Source organism: Lepisma saccharinum, chromosome 25 (assembly GCF_977018435.1).
Source record: "Lepisma saccharinum chromosome 25, izLepSacc3.1, whole genome shotgun sequence".
In the NCBI taxonomy this organism is placed as follows: domain Eukaryota; kingdom Metazoa; phylum Arthropoda; class Insecta; order Zygentoma; family Lepismatidae; genus Lepisma; species Lepisma saccharinum.
In genome coordinates, this window is record NC_139253.1 from 53,847,346 (window position 1) to 53,865,111 (window position 17,766).

General features: G+C 38.9%; 1 protein-coding gene across 3 annotated transcripts in view; it reads right to left on the reverse strand.

Moving 5' to 3' along the window:
• Positions 1-17,766, reverse strand: part of ASPP (Ankyrin-repeat, SH3-domain, and Proline-rich-region containing Protein) — a 343,639-nt gene that overhangs the window by 48,564 nt on the left and 277,309 nt on the right. For all 3 annotated transcript variants that reach the window (XM_083111931.1, XM_083111930.1, XM_083111928.1), the window contains 2 exons: positions 3,265-3,443; positions 567-1,423 (listed from right to left, as the gene is read on the reverse strand). In XM_083111931.1, coding sequence (XP_082968057.1) covers positions 567-1,423; positions 3,265-3,443 — 1,036 coding nt within the window. The remainder of the gene's footprint in view (positions 1-566; positions 1,424-3,264; positions 3,444-17,766) is intronic.

Genomic DNA, 17,766 nt, shown 5'->3' on the forward strand with positions numbered 1-17,766 from the left:
TGTATATTGATCTCTTGAGAGAGAAAGCATCCAATACTCACAACTACACTAATTTGTGGCCTCCCCAATGGTGCAGTGGTAGCGTTGTCGCCTTGTAATCAAGGGGTCCCGGGTTCGATACCCAGTGGAGGCACATAGTGGTTCGAATCCTACTTTAAACTGTAGGTCCAGTCCTGATTAGCCTTGCTGTGTATAAGGTGGACTTTAAGCACCAAATCAATCAATCAATACACTAATTTGTGTCTCTTCGATATTATTCTTAGTAAAGTATATTTGAAATTAAAAGTAATTGCTTATCTTTTGTTTGTTATAACAAAACTCTCCCCCTGGAAATTTTTGGTGGGGGCAATTTTTGAGGCCAAGATTGTCCTCCCCCAGGATTTCGCACCCTGCTACAGTTATATGAACAAATCATCATCATCATTATTATCTAATTGTGTTACAATGCACTCTTTCTTCACAAACAAATATCAGGAAAAGTATTGGCGTGATGCTCAGATAATGCAAGAAAAAAGCAATAATATAAATAATGAAAATAAAAAATAGAAATGATTTTTCAAACTTACCTAGGTGCAAGATGATTTAATATGTGGGGTGCTGGACCTTTCACTGAAGATGATATGTAGTTATGGTAACTATGCAGATGCTCAGAACCATCATTTTGAGTCGAGAGTCCAGTTGCATGACCCTTGGAAACAGATAACGTTGGCACACTGTGAACAGTATGTGTTAACAGTTGATTGTTGTTAGCATTATCAATGTTTGCCATTTTATTTATCACAGTTTCTGCACATGCATTTCCATCGTTGTTCTTATTTGAATCTTCCTGGGGAAAGGATTGCTTGCATTGTACCTCAAGCTCAGTGTTACCCTTAGCATCACATTTATAAGAACCCTCCGCTCCGTTATCACAATCACCTTCATCAGATCCACACTTAACTAAAGGCTTTACAAAACTTACAGTGAATTTAGTATTGTAAGGAAGAGTTTGATATTTGGGATCATTCTTACTGGAAGAAAATTCAGAGAAATCTTCCATTTTAGCAGGGTTGCACAGCTTTGCGTGAAAATCATCTTGTACATGCTGCTGTTCGTTTTTATTGTTGGGTTGATTTGCTTTCCCGCTGGGAACGTACTTGAAGGGTTCTACAGCAGCTATATTGCTATTAAGGGTGCGGAACTTCACGATCTTGCCCCCTGGACCCATCTGCTGTTGTGCATTACGCAGCTGGGTTTGCTTTGCTACAGTTGCAGCATTAATTTGGTTGGCTAATTGTTGGTTCAACACTCGTTTGCGGTGTAATCTATCCTGGAGTTCTGAGATTCGCTTGTCAATTTTGGCCATTTCTTCTTGTCGTTGGTTTAAAGCTTCCCTCTGTTGTGAGATCTTTTGATTTTGTTGTTCATTTAACTTATTTCGATACTGAAAAAAAAAAAAAGATGTTATGTTAGCATGTAGAGTTGAACAACTCTGCAGGAACATTTAAAGTGTGATTTTCTATATGAATTGGCATTTTCTCTCCAAATTGTAATACCACGCTGTTTAACAAATCCAATCTAATATGCATCTGCTACTGGCATATGCAAGCTGTAGGAGCTACAGCCCCTCCGAAGCAGTAAATGCAAACACCTTTAAAATGTTCAGCTATTACCAATTTTCTCTTTGAACAACTTTTAAGTCTAAGGAGAAAATTGGTATCATGAAATATTTTATGTGTATCCCTCCCCCCCACCCCCACCTAGAATGCAGCTATGTAGCTAGGTAATATTCAACCCTTCACAACCCCTACAAAAAAACTATGTATGCTAGTAGCATCTATTGAAGCAAATCCACAATTGAAACATTTTACCAGGTTAATGTCTTAAATACTAAATTCTATCTTATTATGTACTAGCAAAAATGTAATGATACAAATGGTACAAAATATTCAACAAGTTCAACTTTTTTTTTTAAAAAAAAAAAAAACAGTTTCTAACAAATCATGTGACAGCAAACAGGCAAACCACACCTGAATACCTCTACTGCAGCAACTGATGCCTGGGAGCAGCGAAGGTAAAATCAAGCAGGTATAACACATAAAACTAAATTAACACACATCCTGGTATTTCTAAACCAATTTTAACATGGCATCATCACCAGACCATTTGTCTCTATCTTCAGGAAGATCAATCAAATCTCCATCCTTTCCAATTTACTTCAAGTGCATTTTAACATTGTCCATCCACCTTCCTCTTGGTCTTACTATAAGTATTCTCACAAGAATACTGTAAAACTAAGTTCTCTCTCTCGTGTGTGTCTGGCCAGCAAAATATTCTTCACAAATTATTCTAATAATATCAGGGCATGAATATAGATTATGCAGTTCAGTATTATGTAACCTTCTCCACTAAGCCTTTAACATACATATTTTTCTGAGGATTATATTTTCCAAAATTCTTTAAGTTTTGTTTCGTTTTCAGTATAAGGGACAATTTAATCAATATAGTATTACTGTACAAACAAAACTGAAATTTTGTGGATTTTATCTTTTAAATTATTTGATGTTAGATGAGAGGCCACATTTATTTATAATACTAATATTTATCTAATTAATATAATTATAATCTTGATCATTACTTTCATTTGTAAACATCTCTGCTTAGTACTTGAATTCGTACATTGATTTAAACAAGTTATCAATAATTAAGTTTTGAACATTTATTTTTGGCAATTAAGCACGCTACACCTACCTCCTTTGTTGTTTTTAAAGTATTACTAATCTGTGGTATTACTATTATTAAGTCTATGTATATAAACCCATAGTAAGCCAGCATCATTTCAAATATGCTAACAATTTTATTACACCAGATAATTTTAGTGATCACTCTGTCTGTGCATACTTATGATAATAATAATTTATTGTTGTGTACCCTAACAAATGTATTATAAGTGTTAATACCTAATATGAAATAAAAGAAGATTGCAACCTTAAAGTTACAACTTGTTGAGCTCTCCTCCTAGGGAAATTTCAGACCGAAATGGCACGTGACACATTTTGGAAGGAGCCAATGAACAGTAACGTTTTACACCGTAACGGCATTAAAGGCCGGAAAAACCTGCGTTCGATTGATGAAATCCTCAAGCTACATGTGTCTTGTGTTGCTTGTCGCTTCAGTGTGAAATCCCCGTTAGTGGATGAAGATACTTTTTCGATGAAAGTAAGTGCAACAAGAATATTTGGGTAGAAATTTTGCTAACTCTGGTCAATGATCTGCCAATCTTACCATAAGTTCACGCCGCAATTTCTCCAATTCGACAGCCGCAGGCGACGAGTGCCTCTGGTTGACCCGCCCCCTCTTCAGGTCTTCCAGTTGTCGTGTGAGCTCTTCAACTTTGGCCACAGCCAGGGAAAGCTCCTTCTCCTTTTCATTGAAAAGAGCTCTGATCGAGTCCAAGTCAGATGCTGCAATGGAGAAGAGAATAATTGTAAAAAAGGCATGTATATTTGCAACTGATGTCAAACAACATTTAGCATTTATACAAATATCTACGAAAGAACCACATACTAGATTCTCACGAAAAGGGGCGACCAAGGATACCCCGAGGCAAAGGCGGCACTACTACACCTTTGGCATGCCCTAGTGAAGTCATTTTCAAACATTTTCTCCTTTGAAAGAGTCTCTATGATATTTCAAATTCAGTTTTTGTGTGCGAGTGTGTTTATAGTGTTAGAATATTCTAGTGACAATACGTTTGATTTATTTGCAGTCGTCAGTCGTTTATCTATTATTATTGAGTTCAGTATTATGAGAGTTGCATTGAAGAATGTGTTTTTCTAAAAAAAAGATTTATTTGGTTTTAGCTATTATGCTATGCACCAGTTACATTTCTTCATGTTTACTACAATATTATAATACAATATTCTCTCTTCTAATATAATTAGTAAAGTATAGGTCTACACATGTATTATCTCCTTAGTTGGATTCTTCAAAAGTGTTGACAAGACGTATGGCCCCGTAATATCCCGTTTCTTTAGTTCTCTTAGGAAACAATCACACAGTTAAATGGAGTCGACATTAAAATATAATACGATCAGATGTTCCTCACCACACTAACAGCATGGGAATGTTATAATCTTCCTAGCGTACAAGTCTTTTGGGGAGTGTGTGTAATTTAGCCGACATCTAAGAAGGGTTGTTAAATAGGTTTCTTCAAAGTTTAATATCTCTGTGACCGCGTTCTTTGTTGAGAATGTTCGTTATTAAGAAGTACGCTCTTCATATACAATCTCCATGTATTTCTGCCCGGAAATTAAGAAATGTCCGTTATTTAGAGGTGTCCGCTATGTAGAGATGTCCGTTAGAAGTTTCACTGTGTTTCCGAAGAACTCTTGAAATTTCAGGCCAACTATTTTACATGAAAATGTAAAGGTTAACAAAATTAATTTGAAGCCAGTTACTTCGGAAATCTTACTTGATTGTTTCCATTGACCTCTCTGCTTGATGAACGATATACAATGGGTTTAAATGGGGGAGATAATCACCGATATATAATTCTCTACTGGGGGGGGAGGGGCTGCCTACAGATTTTATTTTCGAATTCTTGGGGGGCTAATATAAGCGTAACTTAGGACCTAACTTTCGAACGGGGGGGGGGGGGGCAGAATCGAAAATGTTTCCATTGCATATAAAGATGTCCAGGACAATTTTGCTAAATAACTGTTACATTTAAGACAATAGATACAGCACTCAGCCTCTAGTTATCAATCCGATTACGAAGGTAAAATCGTGCTACGACGCCAGGGGTTCCGGGTTCGAATCCTGGACTGGGCATGGATGTTTGTGAGTGTCCATTCGTCAATTTCATCATATCATCATAGAAAAACTATTCTTTCACATTCAGCTGTTGCTGGGGTATGCACATTGCAATAACACAAAGCTTAAAAAGTGAAAGACAATTTTCAAAGTTTCAACCATTTTTATTTTTAGTTTCCTTTCTGCGTAGTAGCGTGTCATAACTTTAGGCATCAGCATTTATTCAGACCCTAAACTGCCCATGTCACAACAGTATAAGTGGGTGGCGAAAGATTGTAGATTTTCATTGGCACTTTCTCAACTGAAACGGAAACTCCAATTAATACATCACTATCCTTAGTAAAGCTTTCCTTTAATTTAGAAATTAGGGATCAAGAACTGTAAAAGAGATCCTAACTTTGACATCCTCTTCACATGTAGCTCTTTTGCTTTCACATGCTGGAATCGAAATGGGCTACTATGATAGTACTGCAGAAATTATTTTTTAACCTCAGAATAACTGTTTAATATGTAGGTCTAGGCTTATGGCTACGAGCATTACAATTGTCCAACCGTGCTGATTTTGGCATTGTATTGCCGCATTTAGTTGGTTGGATTTGTATTTACATACACTACACGCACAGAGGCTAATCGGGACGAGATCCACAGCTTATAGTGGAATCCAAACCACTTAATGCAGAGCTCGAAATGGGCTGGAGTGGCGTTCCAGTTCGTGAATATCTGGAACCTTCCCGTTCCGTTTCACCAGAAATGGCAACGCACAGTTTCCGTACGTTTAATTTTTGTATATATATATCTTACTGCATTTTCATTTTCAGTGTGAATTTTAATATTAACCATTATTAATTGTAATACAGCGCGTCATTTCTGTAGTCTGTAATCGCGTCGCTGTAATGAGAGACAAGAAAAAAAGAAAAAGAAAACAGAGCCCTGACTTAATGAAAAGTGCCTCCACATGGAATCGAACCCGGGACCACTTTGTTACAAGGCACCAGTCTTACAGCTAGACTACCGGGATGGGGAGTTCAATTTTAATATTTCCAATTCTTAGAATTTAATAAATAAGTTGCTTTCTTAACGTCGTATTTCTCCGTCTCGGATATTTCCAACGATATGGATACGTGAGAACACATTAAAAACACTCAAATTGGCGGTACTCGAATGAGGAACTAAAAACAGATGTGAAACTGGACGGTTCTTTAGATGTTAAACGCCCTGCTACTTATAATAATTCTTTTTCGCACCTGTTAGATCTATTCCCATAAATATGGATTCGATTTATAGGGGCTAATGATTACACACATTTAGCTCTATATGTGCATATTCTTCGTCACAGTTTGAACCTCCAACCAATAATCTAACAGCCGCTAAATATTCCGCCTACCAGGTGGGCAGCAGAGTATCATGCCAATTTAATAGCAAGTTTGTCGATTCACGATTGATCAAATGAAAATTTTATAATGGAAAATATTAAATAAGAAAACTTCTAGTTTTTCTTATTTTAGATCGAGAAATGCGTCTACTGTACTATAAAAATCTGGGAGGCTGAGGTCAGTTTTGGGGGGCTTCAGCCCACCCGCCTTGCGCCTGTAGCGCCGTTCCTGCTTCAGTTAGAAGTTATCGTGCTCTTGCGACGACCTGTACCCAACCAGTTTTACTTTTAATTATCAGTCCTGATAATACATGCAAATTACTATGACGGACATAAAATTCTGTCATTTTAAGCTGACATGATCCCGAAAATGTAACAAAGTCACATAACCTGCGTGGCGTACATCATACCGTGTACACCGAGGTTAATTCAGAATTTTCCATCCTTGAGGTGGGTGTTTTAGGGCAGCGCTTCTAAACCGGCAGGCCGCAACCCCATACAGGGCCCTGGAATCAATTATACCGGGCCGCGAGATATTCTCCTGAAACAGTGTTTCTCTCCCAAACTTCATTAAAATCAAATTAATTATATAGTTAGCAGTTTTTCGAGTATAATAATAGTCATCGTTTTTCCAATTAATTGGAATATTTCGGCGTTCAAAATGCAAAGAGGCCAACGAAAATCTGCACTTACCAAATTATTTAATGATGTTGGGCAGAGCAAACTACAAGATGTTATTACAGTACATCCAATGGTTCACAACTAATTTAAACATAATTTCATATTGTCAAAAAGGTTAAGACATAATGAAACTTAACATTTTCCTTTACGATTGTCATAATTTATTTATAAATATTTAATTTCAAGGGTGCATTTAATATGTAGAAAGCTCAGCGCCTGAAGTAAAAAATGTTAGCTAGAGGAATGCTTTGTGAATATTTCTGGGGGAATACTCTCACTTCGCATCCTCACTCATTTCGAGTAATGATGAAGCTAAAAAAATAGAAAGGTTTTTACGAGTAAAATTGTTGGGATTGGGGGTATCGACTTCTAAAAAAAGCATTTGCCGGGCTGCGGTTCATGAAGGTTAAGAACCACTATTTTAGGGGGGGGGGGTGTTAAGATAAATTTAGCCACAAAATTAGACGGAAAAAAACGGGGTGTTCCGTAAAATAAGAGGGGCGGTAATTTTGGTATGTGGATAAATGACAGCGTGTACATATGACTTCCCATGCATGCATAATTCTCATACACTGAAAAAAAGTCGACAAAAAACTGGGTCCGCCACTCTGTCCCTCCGCCGACGTTAAGTGCGGATGCCTGTTCGTCTACTTTGAAGTCGTAGTTCTTGAAATGGGTGGAACAAGTTGGTGACCTTGCTCATGAGGCTTACACAATACAAATGGAATTCGCCAAGGTAACGCACTCACACACACATTGAAAGGCCACGAACGTCACACCTTTATGAATGAGAGAGAACCAGTCGATACCTACGCAGGAAGATTATGTGACCGCCGATTCCTGCCATCTGCCGGGAGCAGTCGGAGTTACGAGCGATGCTTACCAAAGAGCAACAAGTGCACTCACGCAGGCCTCGGATATTGGTGATGGGAGAGGCTTTCTATGTTCCATTCACCTATCAGGATTGTTCTCTAGAAAATTGTGAAAAGAGGGTCACAGTAAAACGTTAGCTGAAGTAGCATGAAGCACTCGACATACTGAACATACGAGGCCTAAGACTCGCTTTAGACGAGAGCATTTTCCTTGAAATTTTCTTAATATTTCTGCTACGATTAAATTCTACCGTGCAAAGCGGAGAAATTTGACAGCATTTACCACATATACGAATTGGACCGAATTTTTTTAGCATCTCGCGTAGCATAACCATAACGTCACATGGGCAGATGTAACGGTGGTCGAGAACAATGTAAACAATGTATTACTTCACATTTTTAGAAGTCAACAACTATTCAACCGAGAGGAAAAAAGTTTCCTATTAAACTGTTTTAGATAGAAATCAATGGCGCTGCTTAAATAATACTTTATATTGCATACAGTACACGTTAGTTGTTTCAATTGTAAACACCGTGTACTGGCTCATGAAAAGAAATATCTCAGTATATAGGTGAGATTGATGGTACATAGTGGTTCGGATCCCACTTTAAACTGTAGGTCCAGTCCCAATTAGCCTTACTGTGCATAAAGTGAACTTAAAACATTCAATCAATCAATCAATCTTTAAATTTATTAGTTATTAAATGAAGGCCGAGAAACGGAGTATTCTTTTGTGCTGTATTTATTGTATAATGTTTTCTGCACGCTTCGCATCGCAATCGCAAATACTAACCGGACCGGAGTGTTACATGAAATGCTTAAGTGTAAAGTATTGTCTGCTATAAACAATGGTATTGAATTCTTGGAAGCATTTATGGTAGCAAAAATGTTAAAGCAAATGCTTCCGTCTAAAGGTGGCCCCGTGCGAGAACCAATCCCGCATGGAATTTTGGGCTTCCCCATGCGATTAGTATCACCGCTTGGAAATCACGGTGCAAGATCTGGACTGTAGGGAAGGTTTTGCATGAAGGCTCTCGTTACGTGCGTACCAATTTGTATGTTATTGACAAGGGACAGAACATTGTTCAAAACTGATGCCTGACAAACTGTTTCTGCCAGGTCATACACTTTACTGTGACTGTGAAACAAAAGTACAGATTAGGGCCTCCCGATGGCGCAGTGGTAGCGTCGTCGCCTTGTAATCAAGGGGTCCCGGGTTCGAAGACCGGTGGAGGCACACAGTGGTTGGTTCGGATCCCACTTTAAACTGTAGGTCCAGTCCCGATTAGCCTTACTGTGCATAAAGTGGGCTTAAAACACCAAATCAATCAATCAAAAGTACAGATTATTTCAGCAACTTTGACAAGTGTGTAACTTCCTATCAACTTCCACATATTTCGTGCGTGTCACCGGCAACGCTACTCCCTCCGTGCCGCCCTCTTACAAAGCTCCAGTAACGTGGTTCGCTCGCTCTAATTTTCACACGTGCACACCTTGACAACTAAGGTGAGTTGCCTAGTCCTGATTTACACATTCTAAACTTATGTAGAATAGCTCCACTAGTATAATAGTACATGTGTATACATTTTTCGTCTCGGTAGACAATGGTCGACACATGACTCGTCACCGAAGGTTTCACCTTCAATTTGATTTGAGTTTTGTTATTTATCATCGCTTCTCTTTCACTTTTAGCTAATCGCGACGATTAGGATAAATGATGATACGATGAAATTGATGTAGAATACTCATATCCAGGCCGGGATTCTAATCCGGGGCCCCTGGCGTCGCCCTCTGTGCTAACCACTCTGCCACGCAGTTCGGTTTGTCCGCCTTCAAGCAAGCAGAATGGAAAATAGCCTAATTACTGTTCAATTGCACTATCTAACTTGATAAATTGCCATAAAAATTGTTATCATCAACTTTATTATAGTTTTAAAGAAGAAGCATTAACCTGACTACTGATTACACTTTTTTGCAGTTAATTAATTGCCTGCCAATAAAGCGCATCACCAACTTCAATCACGAAAATTGCACCGCGTCCTGTGTTGTGCAAAGCAGTTTTAAAATTTTCTATATTGCTTTTTTTTGGCGACAGGAACATAAAATGCGTGGTGATTTACGTCAATCGGGATTCAGTAGGGGAGGAGTGGTGTAAAATTGATAGCCTAGAGAATGTTAATCAAACAGAACATTTATGAGGTGAAATGGAGATTGAAATTTCACTTATTTAGAAACCAGAGCTCAGAAAAAACGTGTTGATAATAACCACATCCCTAGGTTAGTCTTAAGGGGGGGGGGGGGAATTACACAGCCAGTCTCGTGATGTGGGATATTTAATGCCTGGTAATTTGATACGCATCTCGCCGAAACAGTCTTTGTAACACTATCTCAAATATTGGAACGGAAAATGTTCCAAAATGTTTTCCAAAATTACTTGGAAAAAAATAATGTTACTAAACGTATGAAATACGCTCACATTTACAGAAATAGAAATTGTTTTGATTTTTTCTGACGTCATACTAATTTCCTCGAGAAAAAACTAATAGGCTCTTAGTCTTTTATTTACAATATTATGCCTACACAGCACACAAATATCCACGGGTACATCTAATGGGTATCTGTGCTGAAGGGGTCTGAATATCCAGCAGACTTCCATCGGATCGTGCAATGAATATTCGTAGGATATCCAGGAAGGGTGTTCATGGATATTCTGTCCATCATTTGTGGATATGTTTTGGACATCAGTGGTACTTGGTTCACGGGAATGGGACGTTACCTGGACGGTTTTTATTTGATTGTGAACAAGAAAAGAATATATGTGGACTAGAATTGGAAGTAATCTGGACAATAATTACATTGTTTGGACATTGTCCTGATATTTCTCACATTTTTGGGTACATAATGAACATTCCTTCACTAGATTTATGCATGTCACAGACTTCGTGCACACATATGTTTATAACATGTACTGTCCCTCTCTCTCTCTCTCTCTCTCTCACACACACACACACAAATACACGTGTGCACGCGCATATCTACATATCCGAAATTGCTTTATATTTACATACTACATATCCGTGATAAGCAGACTATGCACTGAATTTGACATTATTCTTATCTACCACATGTAAACACCTCAACTTCCTCAATGCAAACTGGCGTGGAGGACCAGACAAAGACTCCTAGCAAAAGGAACTTTCACCTGTCTTTGCGCACATGCTTTATTTTACTTCGCTTCTTGTGCCACTTTTGGCTAATTTGCGAAGATGGGGATGAGTGATGATATGATCAAATTGATGAATGGACACTCACAAACATCCATGCCCAGGCCAGGATTCGAACCCGGGATCCCTGGCGCTTTGCGCACATGCGTCATCCAGGATACCTAAGATTGGATATATAATGGATGTTCTATGGTTATCCATAATACCAACGGGTTTCATCTTGACATGGATATCCATTGGAGATTTGTGCTGCATGGGTGCAGAAAGCTTATCAAATTTAAATTATACGAGTATATCTAATCTTCAAGTTTCTCAACATCAAATTTAAAAAAAGTTCAGAAAATAGTCGCGGTTAAATTCTTTCAGGAATTTTGAATGAATCATTTCTACTTCGTTTATCGCCGACACTATTTAAAAATACCTGAATATTTGCAAAACTTAACAACAAATTATACCACATGCATGCCCCAACAATTTACAACAATCCATTTCACAATTTAGTTCCTTCCATCTTTGTTGAAAAGCCACCATGAATTTTAATTTCACCTGTCACTCGATTTATATTAACCGCTCCGGAATCTTCTTTTTTTTTTTTTCCTGAAACCAAAGCGTGTCACTGGTGAAAATAGAATGATCGATCGATATTGGAATCATTCCTCAGAGCCACAGCCCAGGACTCTATTGTAATCCCGGAAATTTCCTCGCCGAGCCGAGGGGATTGTATCCTAGAGCAGCATACGTATTCTGTGGGCGACTGCAATCCGAGAAACTCCTTCAGCTGTCTGTCAAAGGAATTCTCGCGGTCGACGCCAGAATTCGATTCTCAGCCATGTAGCGTGATATCTGCAGCCAGCCAACAGCCCCACCCCTTCTCCCCCCGAATAACACGCCGTCGCTGAAACCCAACAACTGCCAGTGTATCTATCCTTCAGCCATGTCGTAATCGTGTTAAGCTGGCGAAGGATTTGAAGTCTTGTTGACGTACTTCCTTTTAGTTTTTCTGCTTGGCGAGTTTACCAATGGCATCAGAAGAGAGAACATCATGCCATGATGCCGCTCATGACATTTCATGAACAATCGCTGAAAGTAAAGGTAACAGAACTGCCAAGTTTCATCTAGTCCCGATACCCCACCCTTAATGAACTGTTCACAGATTTGAATATCGCACGTAATACTGTCACATTAAATGCAATATCTATTCTCTGTCCGTCGCAAGAACAAAGTCAATGTAAACATATGCATGTAAAGTCTTGAGAAATCCTATTGGTTGCTCGAATGTCAGCTGTGCAGCAATCTTCCGCGCAGGAATATACGAGGTGTGGCAATAAAGTTTCCGGACTCATGCTGTAACTCTTTTATTGAAAAAAAAATCAAACAATCGAAATGTTGTTGTCCCTCCTCGATCCCTGATTAGCTCCACGTGGATCTTCCATTGTTAGAAGCAGTGTTGCAGGTCATTTTCTGATATGCTGTTCAAGAGTTGCGTCGCTTTGGTTTTCACCGCGTCCACAGACTCGAACCGGGTTCCATTTAGTGCACACTTGACTTTTGGAAAGAGAAAAAAAAGTTGCACGGGGCTAGGTCCGGCGAGTACGGGTGATATTCCAACACTCGAATGTTGTGTTTTACCAAAAACGTCTTCACAGATAGCGCGTTGTCCTGATGAAGTCACCCGTTCACGAAGGGTCCCTAAGATTCTTATAATACAACTGACTGACATTCTGATCTTCAGGCACCTAATCAACGACCAATTTTAGCGACCTTCTCCATACTGACTTGAGTTTTCGTAGAGCAGCAAGAGCGGCCTGATCATGGATCGTCTCCGCCCCGGCGCATTCTCTATCCTCTTTAAACTTCTTAAACTACTCGAAAACTAGAGTGTGAAGTAAACACTGATCCCCACAAATTTCTCTCAACTAACTGTAAGTTTCCGTGGCGGATTTCCCAAGTTTTGTGACAGTAAAACGTTGTTGAGATGCACGGCTCGTTTCTAACAAATGCTACAGCCAGGCTGCTCTAGGCATGTGCGTAAAAGTTTGTGCGCAGGCAGAGGATAGTCCACAGGCCAGTATCCTACCCAGCTTTTTTTTATCGACGTAACGTGAAATAAATAAGAAAATCAATCCGGAAACTTTATTGCCACACCTCGTAGTGCGTGTGATAAATCCACACCTCCTAACGTAGCTGCTGCATTGAAGCTATGCTGCTACGGCCAATATATTCATGGGCAAAATAACACACTCCAGAATTAACACGTAGGTCGCATTAACTTCATTCTTGCAGTGGATAGAGAATAATGATAACGCTATCGTCTTGTAGGAAAAGGGTCAAAGGTTCGATATCCATTTGGGGCAGATCTCGCCACCGAATTTCTCGGGTTCCAGTACCGACCAGGGCATGTGTGTGTACATTCATCCCCTTCATTAATCTCATCAAATCATCATCCATCCTCATCGTTGCGATTAGCCAAAAGTGGAAGAAGAGTGACGTAAAATAAATACAAACACTACAAACACAATAAATTGTATGTTCACTTGCGATTACCTTATCTCTTCTCTATATATATAAAAATTGATGTTCTCTATATATATAAAAATGGATGTATGTGTGTGTATATGTGTGTGTTCGTTTGTTTGTTTGTTCAGCAATAACTCTCGAACGCCTGGAGTGATTTCAACCAAATTTGGTACACGTATCACTTGCAACCTGGAAATAAATACTGTGAAACTGTGGGGGTAAGGCACCCCTGGCACCCCTAGGGGTGGGGTGGGGTGGGGGTGACATGTAAAAATAATCGAGAACCACCGATATTAAATTCCGCACCGACATCTGTGACTCTATGCAATCCGTACAACGACAGTGTTTCTCGGGTTGTCTAACATTCAGGCTGTGTTGCGAATGGAATCCATAGTTTTTGTGACACTCCCAATGCGGTTCAACTCCAAGTTCATCAACTATCGGCATGGGTGGGAGGGGGTGAAAAATAAAATGCCCAAATGACCTAGATTAGTGTCGAATCCATAGTTTTCGGAGTAGCTAAGCTAATTGGTGACATTCACGATCACATTTATTAGTTACATTTTACACTATAGTTAGAATTCATTATTTTCCTGACTAATACAAGATTGGGATAAATAAATACCCGGGCAACGCCGGGTAATCAGCTAGTATGAACATAATAAAATTCACTTAAACGGAAGTCATACCATTCAGTCTATGATACATTTCAAATCGGTAAATATGAAAGAATAGAGCTCTATGAAATGAACTATTGATTAACAGTTTCCTTTCAGAAGTGATTGTGATATTCGCAATGTGCTTACTATGTCACCGCATTCAGCAATATGATCATTAAATAAAAAAGCTCTTGCAATTATGTGCGTATTATGATTATACCCTGATAGGATATTTAACTTAAGAGGTATTTTATTATGCTAATATTCACAAACTACGAAAAAAATGACGAAAAACGACAGGGTCGACCACGCGAGCCGTGCATAGCTCTCTCCCAACCGAGCTAGACCTGGTTTCACCTGATTTTTTATCCTTCCACTGTTTTACCTGTGCGAGAAATGGTCTTCGTCAGTAATACTTTAACGGGAGGAAGGAGGGTCTGTTCTTGAACGTAGTGTTTTGTTCCTGCGTTCAGTGGGTTACACAAAGCCGGATCACCATTCTATTTCCTAGTACAATATTTTGGGGTCAGGTACAAGTAACTTAAACGGCAATGCATATTTGTAGTTGCACTACTTGTAGTTTTCCTTGCGATTCACGACCACCAAGTTTCCTATATGGAGTAAAGCAACGACCATCCTCTCCCCAAACCAACCCCCCCCCCCCCTGTCACTGAAACCCAACAACGGCAGAGGATTTACCTTTCCCTCACGTCGTAATCGCGTTATGTTGACGAAGGATTTGAAGTCGTGCTGTGGTCGACGATGCATAGGCTCTACCAGCAAAGAAGGTACATACAATTGTTATTGTTCTTATTATTGTTGCGTAGAAGCTGGAAAATACACACTACTTTCATGTACTCGATGAAGCATTGTGGAAGTTTACATCAAATCAAGCGTGATTTGTTGATTGATTGATTAAGTTGGTGTTTTAAGTCCACTTTATGCACAGTAAGGACCTACAGTTTAAAGTGGGATCCGAACCACTATGTGCCTCCACAGGTATCGAACCCAGGACCCCTTGATTACAAGGCCATGATTTGTTGAATAGGCTTTACCTTACAATTTGGAAAACTCGCGTAACAGTGAATTCTTTTACTCATTGTACTATTCTACACCCACCAGGGATGTCCAAAAGGGGGGGGGGGGGATTATGGTGCAAGCTGTGCCATAGAGATTTTGGGAAGTTTTCCCTTCAAATAATATAAATATCCAACCCCTACATATTAGGCCTTAATTGACACGTGGGTTCTGTGGATTCTGAAATAACGTTGGGGGTGGACTATCCAACTCTAGGTCATAGATTATGACGGATATTTTAGTTAGAGGGGAATGAGCATTATATTGAGGAGGGATCCAATTCTTATGTATTTCTATTGTCTTAGACTATTGCGGAAATTCTGGCGTGGAGACTGAGAATTAATTTTCTTGGGGAAGGCAATTTCAATATCAACAGTAAGTATAATATTGGCATGGAAATTTTGGTGGTAGGATTGATTATTAAATTTAAAGGGGAGATAGGAAGCCCTTGACAGAGTGTAAAATCTAAGATTGTTAAGGGATTTCTGTAGTGGAGAGAGAGTCCAAACATTAAATTTTGGAGACTGTATTTAGCGATATGGTACGTATCACATACGTTTTCGATCCAGAACGTGCCAAAAGATAAGCTGGAAAATACTAAATATCTCGGGATCCTAAGAAAGTATTGACATCCCATTAAATTAATATTCTTGAAAGTCTGCAAAGAAATGGATGTAAAAATTTTCTTCCTCTCTTCGCTCGCAATTGTGTGTTCCGACAATGAGTGTTTTTACTGAGGTGAATGTGAAGTTTTATACTATAGCTGCATTACAAGACCTAAGCGATATTCTCGATATTCATGAATAACATCAGCTCTTAAAATATAATGCTTAGCGTTGGTATACTCCTTAATTTAAAGCAGGTGCATCATTTGGAATAAAAATATATATCGAATCTAACTTTTCTAACTTCTTGTCACAGGAAAATTTTACTTAAACAAGTTAAATTTGCACTGAAGATAAAATCCACGTAATTATTATGAGCTACTAAATTAATTATATTTACCCCAAGAAAACTGGGGGGTGGGGGCGAGTTCTTTGAAAGAGGAACCGTATTATATAATCGCCCTGAGCTTAAGAATTTCTAGCTAGGGTTCTGTACTCGTGAAACAATAACTGAACTGGTCATATGGCTGGAGCATGTTATTTGGTTTGCCAAAGTTGAATTCTCTCTTTATCTTAAGTCGTGTAACAATTTGTGTTAAATACTCAAATTGTGAGTTTCATAAACACACTCACAAACACTATTTGTATGCATATGTACATAATTTAATTTACTACATTTAACCAATCAATGTGCTACCTTTAAGTTTTTCGAAAATCGAACAATTAAAAAATATGGACAGTTTAACATGGTATTTCATTCAAACAGACATCAATTATTACGTATTCATCCAAACTATTTTGGAGGGATTATGATGAACCATTTTAGGGGCGGTCTTGAGTGATCGACAATCCTGTTTAGGGAGGAGGGACAGATCAAGTATAGTGTTCAGTAAAGCTGAGGAAAAGTTACTTCCGGTAGACACGCTGTCGTAATTAAATAGTACTTTGTGGGGATTACGATAAGACTTGAGGGTGCGAATGATATGATTTTGGGGGGGCATAAAATGATTTGGGGGGATGCGCCATTGGCCTTGGGAGGGGATGGGCACCCTTGACACCCACTGTAAGAACGAAGCTTATGTAAACTAACCACGTGACTTCTGTGTGTTAATTCTGGTATTATTCTGCACATGAATACATTTATAACACCATTAAGTCTTGTTTCCATGATATGAAAAACTCAATATGCTGACCAAGGCAGAAATTTATTTTATTTTAAAACAAAAACTAAACAACCTTCTAGCAAGATCTTCTTCAGACTCTGTATCAAGTACAAATCGCGTTTAAACTGTGTTTTAAAATAAAATAAATTTCTGTTTTGGTCAGCGTATTGAGTTTTTCATGAATACATTAATCATGGCTGTGCAGTGCAGCTCATAATATAAGGTCCCGCCAACTTCAATGCAGCTACTACGATTAGCAGTATGGATTTACCACATGCACTATATGAAGATTACTGCATGGCTGCCGTTCGAACAACCAATAGGATTTCTCAGAAGTATTTGTTTACATTGATTTGGTTCTTAGAGCGGACAGAGTATAGATGTCGCCAGTGTCGGATAAGAGGAATTGTTGGATTGGATTTGATTTGATTTTTTTTATTTATCGTGATTGTCTGCCACTTTTTGCTAATCGCAGCGATGAGGATGAGTGATGAAATTGGTGAAGGTACATTCATAAAGAACACAAGCCCAGGCCGGGATTTGAACCTTGAACCCCTGGCGGCGTATCGCGCTGTGATAACCATGAAGGTCGGCAGGAATTCGCGATTAAAATTACCCGATATGCCATCTGGTGAGATTTTCAGGAACTGCTGTATGTAGGACACTTTACTGTGTTGAAGTCGTTCAAAGCATGGGGAATGTACGAGAGAGTAACGTCTACTATTCAGTTTTACCTCTAACTCGTTTTATGGGTCAGAACAAGTGGAAAGTTTTCATGTGTTTCAACCCCGCGGAATCAAC